Source organism: Apodemus sylvaticus, chromosome 5 (assembly GCF_947179515.1).
Source record: "Apodemus sylvaticus chromosome 5, mApoSyl1.1, whole genome shotgun sequence".
Lineage (NCBI taxonomy): Eukaryota > Metazoa > Chordata > Mammalia > Rodentia > Muridae > Apodemus > Apodemus sylvaticus.
The window spans coordinates 63,533,669-63,545,915 of NC_067476.1; the positions used below are offsets into that span (position 1 = coordinate 63,533,669).

Here is a 12,247-nt window from a genome sequence, read left to right on the forward strand (position 1 = left end):
TCAAATATTTTGACCTAATATATTTTTAAATAATCATATCATTGGGGCTATGGCAGGATGTTTCATTAAAGCTCTTACTGCTTCTATAATATTATAATGGCACTCTTAGAGGCCATTATAATACAATCAAGGCAGAGACACCAACCTATGACTTAGACATTTGCATATGGCAAACCTGCTTTCTCAGTATACATGCTTTCTCACGATTGAGAAATATTTAGGGAAAATCTTATTGCTTTTTAAAATTTTTTCACATTTCCTATAAGCTATACTAAAAATGCTTTCATGGTTCTGTTTTTCTTTCCTCTCACTTTTAGTTTCTACTGAGAAGTTCTCTCATATATCTTCACTCTCAAAGAAAAATGATGATGCAAAGCAGTCTCTAAAAAGCATTTACAGTAATTCTTCAGTTTATCAGTTTTGTGAACATCTCTCTGAAGCAGTTATCTTCTACCTAATTTCAAACATTTCTGATGGCACCAACGAATTCAGCAAGGAGAAAGCATGGGAAATCCAAGATGCAATGTTTGACAAAAATATCTTAATTCATTCTCAACTGTATAAAACCAGGTCAATTTCCATTGGAGATCTCGCTTTAAGTATTTTTGAAGTTATTGTTGAAGTTCTTTCTAATGGAAACATGATAAATGCTGACAAGGTTCATCAGGCTTCCATAAAGGCAAAGTATATGTTCTGTCCAGGAGTGACTTCTTCTGACTTTGATGATATCTTTCAAGATCTCTTAAAAGGAGTCATCTCTGTATTGTCCAAAGTATTAGGAATAAATCATTGTGAAAATAATGTAAGAAACAAGTCCTATCCCACACTTAACAATAGTTTACCCATTTTCAACAAAGTCAATACCATGGAAAATCAGATAGGCCGCAGGGAGTTGGAATCATCTCACCTAACTGATCACCTTGCTCAAAAAAATAAATTAAATTACCTGGCACGTAGGTTAAACAGTCTAGTTGGCAGCCTAAGATCTCATGAATCCAAAGAAGTTGTCAATGAAGTCTTTAATATTGTTTTAGATTTATTTTTACCAGATGAGCTCCCTGATGGGGATATGAGTTCTGGTAAACTAGCAAAAACATGTTCCTCTTCAAATAATCAACCGAGTAATAGACCTCTTACAAACAATTTAGGACTTTCCTCTAAATCAATTTTTCTTCTCAATATTGTGTGTGAGAAACTTATTCGAACACTTCTAGAAAAGTGCACAGGGGGCACCGCATTTTTTGAGGATCGTTCACATTTTCATGAACTACCAGAAGAATGTCAACATGTCAAAGTTCTACCAAGTTTTCAAGGTGGAGGTTTTGATTATCGTAAGGCACCAATGGACTGTGAACAATTTCAAGGAGATTACATGTCAGACCTGTTGGAAAATCTGGCAGACATTGATCAAGATTTATTATCATCAGACTGTATACTTAATGTTATTTCCCATAGCTTGGTTAAATCTCTGATGGACAAACTATCTCATGGTTTACAGCAAGCTCCTTTTGAAAACAAATACAGGAACTATAGAACAAGAGAAATACAGCCTTTTATTTCAAAAGCAAAAAGGCAAGAATTAATAGAACCAGAACAGACTAAAAGCCATGTAGGGTTCATGACCTATGACAATAGCTTTTTAACCAAGTCCTTGAATAATGCCAATGCAACTAACTTTAAAATGCACACACGATTTGGCAAACAACATGCAGGAAAATCTGTCTCTTTGTCATTTCCTGACAGAAAAGAATCAAGGGGAATCAACACAGTATCCTTTCATAAGCTATGTCAAAGGGGTGTAAATGGTGGTGTTTTTTCAGCCACATTTTTAGAGGAAATAATCTCAGAATTGTTTTTTAATCTGTCTACATCATTGTGGAGGAAAAATCTAAACATCACTGAAGTCTGGCTAAATGAGATAAATACATTACTTATCAACAATGTAGTGAAAAATTTAAATAATGCTCAAATTACCGTTCTAAGGTATCCTGAAGAAAGATTGTATTTTCCATCAGCCCATAAAGGATGTATTACTAAGATTGTTGATTCCATTTATTATGATGTTTTACAACAATATGAATTTACAGTAACCTGTGGTGGTAATCTACCACATGATAATACTCCAGTAGCTGAACGAATATCTAATAGCATATTGTTAGAGATTATAGACTATCAGCTTCCATCTTGCTTCAAGGGAAAGCTCAGATCAAATCTATATCACGCTCTCAATGCTGAAATCATACTGTATAAACTTCAAAATAGTTTAAAGAAATGTAACTCTGAACCTACATCTTCAAAAGGTTATAGTACCATGTTACCACACTCATTTTTAGAATATGTTATCAGAAGACTGTTAGCGCAGCTTATTCCCTTGCCTACTAAGTCTTCATCTTTAGAAAAAAAGTATTTGAGTACTTCAGATTTTAATGAAATGTCCAATTGTATAACAAATAAGGTTATGTCAGCCATTTCAAAACATAAAATCTGGTTCACCATCTATGATAATCAGTGTCTGCATACAGATAAAAATCTCCAAAAGATGGTAAATTCTGTTTACAGTAATATTTTGCAAATGTCTGATTCTCTTGATTTAATACAGAAAAACATACTTAGTCGAAGTCCAATTATGATTGACCAAATAGCCAGTTTTATTATCCAAGAGATTATTGAAAACCACCTTCAACCATTTTTGTGTGGAGAGACATTACCTCGTCCCAAAACTCCACTGGATGAGGTATCTTATATGGTCAAACAAGTTCTCAATGAAGTCGTAGAGTCCCACAAGTCCCAGAAGCCATCACCTTTTGGCATTTACCCTGATAAATTTGTTGGAGAAATTGTCACCAGAGTTTTAGCACGGATTTTCAGTCCTAAGCCAAATACTAATCTTGAGCTGGAAAATATGACCCAAAAAATAGTAAACTCAGTGAATAACCATTTAGAAAAAGCTAAGATCCCAATTCTATCTGAAAAGCAATCATCATTTCCCTTTAGCGAAACACATATCGTAGATGAACTTGCCACCTCAGTATATAAGAATGTTTTGAAGCAACACAGAGTAGATCCAGACATTGATGAATCTGAAAATAGTGAAGTTTTTATGGAAAATATTACCAAACTAATCACTGCTGCTATTTCAGACTACCTTCTTCACCCCCTGTTTTCTGGTGATTTGCCAGCTGCTTATTCTAATTCAATGAGCGATCATTCTGTTTATGACATGCTTGGTGACATCAATAAATCTAGTAAGCCAAACCAAACTTTACCTCTATATAATACATTACTACCATATACATTTTTAGAAGATATGATCAAGGGATTATTATCTAAATTTTTTCCTTCTTCCCCTAAAATTGATTCATACAAAGCAGCTTTAAAAGATAAAGAAGGAGTCAATTTCAATGAAATTGCTTCCAACCTGATCAGTGATATCAGGAGAAAAATTTCCCAACATGAAATTAGATTTTCAAAAGATGAAGAGAAAACCAAGCCCCTTTACTCAGAAAATGATATTCAGAATCTTGTGGATGTGGTCTTCGCGAATATTTTAGAAAACTCTGGTTCTCCAGAATCAGTGGAACAAAATATCACAAAAAGTAATGATGTTTTCATCGATCAAATAGCAGGTTTTATAATTAAATATATCTGTGAACACCATCTTCAACCATTTGTGGAAAGAAAGCAATTATCTACTGCATCCTACAAATATTTTGATGATGACAGGCAGGAGTTATTTTATGGTAGTGCTTATTCCTCCACATTTTTGGAAGATGTGGTCTCTGGTGTAGTGAGCAAAATATTTCATAGGGTGGTTGGCATTGTACAAGTGGACTCAACAAGAAATACAGAAAATGTCTTGTTTGATAAAGCTGAAACCCTCATATATTGGATAACAGAGGAATTTTCAAAAGCTCACGTTACCACTATAGAAAATGCTGAAGAACGGTTGTGTTTATCACCAGTAGAAGGAGATACAGTCAAAAACATCATTGACACTGTGTCCAGCCATGTTTTAGAAGAACATGAAATGGAAATCATGCGGGATAAAGATTTTCTAAATGATACAAAGGCGTTGGCTGCCCAGATAACCAAAATCATTCTGATTGAGATTTCTTATTTCCAAATTCCACCAGACCTTGTAGCGAATCTTCCTTTACGTTTACATTCCAAACTTAGTCAAAATGTCTTGGTGAATAGAGTTCATTATGACATTAGTAAGTCAAGATTCCGAAGACAGGCTTCAACAATGTACAATACCATGCTCTCACATGTTAATTTAGAGAAATTAGTGACTCAGCTTATGTCTCAGTTAAATCCATCAGATTCCAGTGTAGAACATTCTGACACTTATCAATCAGACTTAAATAACACAGTCATAAAACTGATTGATGAAATTATGTCAATAATTTCAAAACACGCAATATGTATTGTAAAACATGGAAATGAAAAACAGAGTATGATTTCAGAGAAGGACATACAGTCGATGGTTGACTCCATTTATGCTGATCTTTCCCATTCAAATCTATACCAGTCTCTTACAAAAGATAAAAAGGGCATAAGTAGCATACCTGTTTCAAAAATTGCAAGCTTTATAATAAAGGAGATCTTCAATCATCACCTAGAGTCATTCTTATCAGGAGATAAAAGTATTCTTTCAACTTCAGTGGCTCAAACCTGCAAGAAGAAAACAACAACAAATACTAAACAAAGAGAATTGTCATTCATTGTGAACTCAGCTGTCTTTTTAGAAGAAGTAATTACAGAGCTGTTATGCAAAATTCTTCAGACATTTATACAGAATTCCTTGAGTACTGAAACCCCAGAGAGAGCAATAGCAAAAATAATGGACATTGTTACAACATTAGTAAAATCAATTGTTTTTGAGTTCACTACATCTGAGATTTTAGTGTCAGAACATTTGGATGAGAGTTTATGGTTTTCAGACACATATAAAGAAATGGTTCAAAAAACAGTCAACTCAGTTTATAGAAATCTATTTGATGAATGTCAGTCTCTGACTCAACTACACAGGGCTTTACAAAATGACACATCGTGTTTTGGAGGGAAAATATATCATTTTCTATTGGAAGAAATGTATGATTATCAGGTGCAGTCATTAGTTTCAGGAGAATTAATGCCTTCTTGCTATTCTTCACCTCAAGCTGCAAATATCATCAAAAATGTCCTCAATGTCATCTTGAAGGATACCAATGCATTACCATCATGTATCACAGTGCTCCCTTGTTCTCTGATAGAAAATATGATTTACAAGCTTTTAGAAAACATCTTTCCTTCAGATGACACTGAAAAAGAACTGAAGAAGGAAGAGGCTGGGCCAGATGATGTTGACGAGTTCTTGGCTGCAGCTTCAAAACTGACTGATGAAATTATACAAGAAATTTCTGAACATGAGATCAGATTTGCCAATGCAGAGGATACAGCCAGTTTGATATATGAAACAACTGAGAATTTCATTGACTCCGTATGTAATAATATTTTAAAGAAATCTGAATTCCAAGCAGAAGCAAAGAAAGATGCACACAAAAAGGGCGGTTCATTTCTCAGTAAAATAGCTGGTTCAATTATCAAAGAAATCATGGACCATCACTTGCAGTTATTTTTATATGGTGAAGACTCAGCCTCTAGTAACTTACCTCATGCTGGTGGTACTTCTGTTGTTGCTAAATCGGGGAAAGAAAAGGCACCATCCTCTCTATTTTCAGCTGCGTTTTTAGAGGATGTAATTGTTGACCTGGCTCACAAATTTTGTTCTTTCTTAACTCTTACTGATGATGCCAGGAAAAAGGATATGCCAGAGGCAGAAATTGTAAGCTCAGCTATTAAGTTTGCAAACTCTCTCATACGAGATTTTAGGAAAAGTGGAATTAAAGTATTACCACATGCTGAAGAAATATTTTCCTTCCCTCCAATTGCGAAGGAGACAATAGATGAGATATCTAATTTTGTCTATGATCAATTCATAGGGAAATTTGGAGCTGATGGTATTCAGAAGGATGGCACTGGCAACATTGTTATAGAAATGGTTTCTTCTTTGGCACAAAAGGCAATCTCTACATTCAAGATTCAGCCACTATTTTCAGGAGACTGGTGTTCAACTTTCTTCTCATTTCTAGATCCAGAAAATATTTCCCAAAGGGTTCAGCTCCTCCCAAAGAAGACATCCATTCAGATTAGTGGCTCTTTAAAACAGAACCAGCTTGCTCTATCTAAAGACACATCTGTTAAAAAAGATGACACCCAAGATCCAATACTTAACTCTATAGCTACCATTATGAAAAGTAATATCATCAATCTCCTGTCAGGACCAAGTGCAGGAGTCACAGATGCAAAGAAAGAAGATGAAAGCAAAGTCAAACCTGCCACTCAAGAGACCACCTCACCACCTCCTAAGTCTCCCCCCACCAGCATGAAAAGCAAGGATATTCAGGTGCAATATTCAGCTCCATCTCCACCCACCAGCATGAAAAGCATAGGTTCTCAGGTGCAACCTTCAGCTCCATCTTCCCCCCCCAGCATGAAAGGCAGAGGTACTCAGGTCCAACAGTCACCCAAGTCTCCGCCCACCAGCATGAAAAGCAGAGGTTCTCAGGTGCAACCTTCAGCTCCGTCTCCACCCACTAGCATGGAAAGCAGAGGTACTCAGATGCAACAGTCAGTTAAGTCTCCCCCCACCAGCATGAAAGGCAGTGGGACTCAGATGCAACATGCAGCTACATCTCCCCCCACCAGCATGAAAAGCCAAGGTACTCAGAGCCAACAATCAGCTAAGTCTCCACCCACCAGCATGAAAGGCAGAGGGACTCAGGTGCATAAGCTGAGCGACAAACGTAAAAGTAATGAAACTGGGAAGGAGAACTTAGTACTAGTCAATGAGCAGGGGCAGGTTCTTGAAATATTCACTCATTTTGCAGTTGCCACAACTACGGAAAACAGTACTGAGAAGGAGAAGATTGATGTTACTAAAAGTTCAGTAAAAACAGGTGACAAGCCCAAGAGTAAGAATAAAGAGACCATGACAGAAAAAAATGTACTAATACCACAACAGCCAGTCAAGGAAGAGAGGAGACAGTCTGTAGCAGAAACTGATACAGAGGACATTTCATACTCAGAAACTGAATGTGTTGAAAATGTCATTGAAAATATTTATGACAATGTTTTCATAGTATCTTCTCAAGAGCCATTAGATTTTTCCAGACCAATATACAGCAGAAGCCTCATAAGTGATAAAGCATTGGTTATAGTTAAAGATTCTTCACAGCTTGTTACAGCAAAGAATGTATCCTCCTCAGTCCACAAAGACATCCCTGCTAAAGAGAAAACAAGTGAAGGAACACAAACTAAAGGAAGTAGAGAGGAGAGTGAGACCAAAAGGTCAAAAGAGATGAGAAGTAAGTCTAGTATGACAGACCATCCTAGGTCCTCATCAGATAGTAAACCTAAGATTGTTCCTGCTAAGTTTCTAGAAGATGTGATCACTGAACTGGTGAACAAACTAGTATTTACATCTTTACCAGAAACAGAGAAGTCTGATAAATCTACAGATACAAATGATCAAAAGTCAGATGAACTTTATGACACAGCTATGAGACTTGTCGATTCAATGATGAAGGAGTTTTCAAATGCAGAAGTTAAGGTTTTTAGGCCAGATAAAGAAAATGAGGTAGTCTCACAGGCAGTCAAAGAATCAGCTCAAACAGCACCTCCTGAGTCTAAAGAAACAACGACAAAAGAGCCATCATCCAGCACAAATATTAAAAATGAAGATAAAATGTCACATGTGCAGAAAACTCCAGAACAGTCCTTTTCTGACAAGTTGCCTTCCGCAGAGAAAATACCATCAATTGAAAAATCAATAGTCAATAAAATTGTTCACTCTTGTGTTTGCAACGTTTTGAAGGAGTGCAAATCTCAAGAGTCTATTTGCGAGAACATCAACAGTAATGGGGAGAATCTAGCAAAAAGGCTAACTGGCACAGTGATAAGTGAAATTTTTCAGCATCAGCTTAACTTGATATTTTCTGATGAGGTACCAGCTTCGGCATGTGTGCCTCTGGAATCAAAAGATGTTGAGGAAAAGGTCCAAAATGCCGTGCAAACAACCAGTAAAGAATGTCAGACAGCATCCCCCTATACCATACAGTTGCCTTACAAATTTTTAGAGGATGTGACCTCGGGTCTTTTTGCAAAAGTCTTTTCAAAATGGTCCAATGTTAAAACAAAACTAACTCCAGAAAATGTGTTGACACAACTGGACTTCCTTCAAACAAATTTAGTAAAAACAATTGCGGCAGAGATTTCCAAAAATGAAGATTTGATTATACAGTATGTAGAATCCTTGCATCCAAATGATGATGAAATCATTCAACTAGTGGTTCAGACAATTTACAATAATCTTTTGCCACAGTTTGGATCACAGGAAATCTTACAAAAATGTATAATTAGTGGATGCAAACTCCTTTCAAAAAGCATAGTTGACTTAGTTCTACGAGAAGTGACTGGCAACCAGTTGCAGAATTATTTTGGCGGTGAGTTGACTCCATATCAGTGTGCAGAAGTTGACAGTGTTGTTGAAAATATCCTCACCAATGTTGTCTTAACTACTCCTTCACAGCCATCAAGTCCTCGTAAACTATCTTATAACATAATAGAAACAATTGCGGTAAAGTTCTTATCAAAGCTTTTATCTGTGTTTCCAAAAGGCCATACAGAAAGAACTAAATCTCAAGAAACTGAAATGCGAAAAATAACCTCAAAAATATTAAATTCGATCCAAGAATTTATTTCCAAAAGTAAAATCAAAGTTGTACAACCTGCTAAGGAATCAGAAGCTGTGCCTTCAGCTGACAAGGCAACTATTGAAAAAGTAGTCAATTCTGTTTATGAAAACCTTTTGAAACACTCCGGCTCCCCAGCATCTGTATGTGAAGATTTAATGGGGAAGAGTGATGTCCTTTCTGACATAATAGGATTTTCAATGGTAAAGGAGATTTCCAATTCTGAATTTCAACCTCAAGCAGAGGAGGAACTTTCAAGTTCAGAGTTAGTCCTAGAAGCAGTCAAGATTATGGAAAAGGTGGTGAAAATTATTGATGAACTCAAGTCCCAGGAAAAACCCGCATCCATAAAGGATGTAATGTTAGACTCCAGAGTTTTAGAGGAAGCTTTGGCCTTGTTCTTGGCTAAACTAGTACGCACCCCTGGTGCTGCTAGCAAAGACACAAACAGTTTAACAAAGCCTGAGCTAAATAAATTTGCATCGCAGTTGACAAAATCTGTAACAGCTGAAATTTCCAAAAGTAACATTAGTCTTGTGGATTCGAATCATGAAGAACAATCTTTAGATCCAGAAAACATTGAAATGATTTCTCAGGTTGTTGAGTCTGTTTACAGTAATATAATAAAACAATCTGGAACCCAAAATGAACTCTATGATATAAAAGCTGCAAAGAAGGCTTTCCCTAAGAAGGTAGCTAGCTTAATTGTTGATGGAGTTTCCAGTGTTCCATCATGTAGAATTAGCACGGAAAGTTCTTACACTGCCACTTTTGGAGATTTAGACACACACAGAATCATTGAAAAGGCACAAAAACATGCTGTCCTTATGAGCTCTGACTCAGACAAAGAGTCAGAAGATGCATTAGAAGATGAACTTCCAGTTAAAATCATTCCACATGTCAGGGATAAACCAATGAAAATAGATCCAAACATCATCTCAGAACACTTAGCAGTCATCTCTATGAAGACTCAGCCTCTGGAGACACTTAAGTTGGACTGTATAAAGAGAACTGGATGTAGCATAGCAGAGCTACGAAGAGCTTCCATAAGTGGCAAAGGTCCCTCCTCCACAGATGTGTCTGAAATAGGAACGAGACAGAAAGAGAGACGCATCTCATTGGACAGGACTGGGCGGCTTGATGTGAAGCCCTTAGAGGTAAGATGTGACACAGTAATGGGGGAAACGGGCAAATAACAAGCCAGTTCTGTGATTCCCACCCTCTCCTAGATACATGGAAAGCCATGCTTGTTAGTTTGCCAGCCAAACAGGGAGTTAGCTACACCAGCTCATTTCTACAGTCATGATTTTCAAGGACTTGCAAAATCCATATTGCACAGGAAAGACCTAATGCTAGTTTTTATGAGATAATATGCTAAAACTAATCTTTGAAGCACAGAAATGCATGTATCCTTATTAACACTGGACTGACACAAATATAATTTAATTGGACATTTATAAGAACCTGTGTGTAAAGGCACAGCAGAGCTCTTTTAACATATCCCTACCCCCAACTCCTCCTAGATACTCCACACCTTCCTACACACCCAATTTTATATTTCTTGTTTCTCTCTTTCTTAGAAAACAGAAGGAAAGAATATCAAAACAATAACAACAACAACAAAAAAACATGAATCCAAAAGGAAAAAAAAACAAAATAAAAAGCACACAGAAATATAGAGAGTTCAGCTTTTACAGGTCAATTACTTCTTGGTATGAGGCCTGCCCTAGAGTGTGGCTGATAAATCTAGGGAAACTCTCGGAGAAAACTGATATTCCCTTCCCCGTATGTTATTAGTTACAAAAGACTTCTTGCTTAGGGGGGTGGTACTTTGTGACCCATATCTCTTCTCACTGCTGGAATTTGGTTTGGTTTGAACTTGCATGAGTCTTGTGCATGCTGTCACCTTCTCTGCACATTTGTGTAAAAACCCTGCTGTGTTTTGTCTAGAAGATACTGTTTCCTTGTAACCATCCACCACCTGTAACTCTTTCAGTGTTTCCTTCTCTTCTCCATAGATTTCTAGGACTAGAGCGTAAGGGTCTGATAAAGACATCACTTTTAGGGCTGAATGCTACAAGGTCTCTCACTTTTTGAATATTTTTCACTTAAGGATTTCTGTTAATTACCAAGAAGATTTTTCAATTAGTGTCCTGTGAGTCACTGATCTATGGGTATAGGAATATGTCATGAGAAACCATTTTATTGGACTAATAGTAACTGGTTTCGCCCTAAACTAATGCTATGTCTAGTCTTAGGTCACTTGAGGAGTGTCAGGTATGCCTTCTATTTCACTTGATTGGGGTTTACATCCAATCAAAAAGTAGTTACTGTCATAAATTTTGTGCCACTGTTACAACAGTATATCTTTTTTGTTTGTTTGTTTTTTGGTTTTTTCTCTTTATTTCTCTTATTTTTTTTAATATTTTTATTTTCCATCTTGACGTCAGATCATTGTGGTAGATTTCAGGTTTAGTAGCTAGATGATATTGAAAGCTATGTTTTAACTCCTATAGCATGCAAAAGATCTTCCTGTCTCATGAAAGTTAATCAGTAGACATGAGGCTTCTATTTAGGCACCAGCTCCATTTCTTTCTATTTGGGAGCTTATGTTTGTGGTGACTAGAGCAATAGTAATCTACTGTCAGTTATGGAGGGCAGCCAATAGACTTAGCAATAAATTGTGATGTTTTGAGGGTTCTATAGGACCACTTTGATCATCAGCTCAATAAAATACAACCCATTCCTGGCATAGGGGTTCTATTTAAACTCTTCACTTTGAATGTGTGAATTTTTTAGAATTCTGTGTTTTTATTAAGCATGTAATCTGTGCCATGCTACTGACCCAAGTATAAAACTATCTTTTCCAGAATATAAACACTTCAAGTTTTCCCAATATGATTCTGAAAAATCTCTGAATTAAATTTTAATGCTTAATAATTGATTGGTTATTAATAATTGGTTAATTATTTAACCTGCAACTCACGGAAGGCTGGAGATATTTAGCTATTTCTTCAAAAATATAACATCCACTTTTAGACTGAGATATGACTTAAGAATTAAATAAAATTTAAAGTCTCAGGAAGTTCCCAAGACTCTTCTCAGAGTTATCTCAGCAGTAACAACTACTAGAATGTGGAAAGCTGCCTGGGTTTTGTACAAGGAGCTCAGGGGACACAACTGTCGGGAGCCAAAATCCACGCTGGGTTAGGGTTCTACTAATAAAGCTGTCTTTGGGTACTGTCCCCTTCTATATCCTCACCAAATCTCACTAAGCTCTCACTCACATTTGTATCGGTCACCCTAAATAAAATCACAGATTTCAGTGAAACTAGTAAGCTAGAGTTGAATATAATTGTGTTTGGTTTTTTTGTTTGTTTGGATTACATTTTGCAGTCTATCCCTATGCTCTGAGATGAACAAATATTTGTTCATGTATCCCCAGAAAAATT

General features: G+C 36.4%; 1 protein-coding gene across 2 annotated transcripts in view; it reads left to right on the forward strand.

Moving 5' to 3' along the window:
• The window catches only part of Fsip2 (fibrous sheath interacting protein 2), a 78,845-nt gene that overhangs the window by 45,850 nt on the left and 20,748 nt on the right, over positions 1-12,247 (forward strand). For both annotated transcript variants that reach the window (XM_052181173.1, XM_052181174.1), the window contains exon 17: positions 318-9,952. In XM_052181173.1, coding sequence (XP_052037133.1) covers positions 318-9,952 — 9,635 coding nt within the window. The remainder of the gene's footprint in view (positions 1-317; positions 9,953-12,247) is intronic.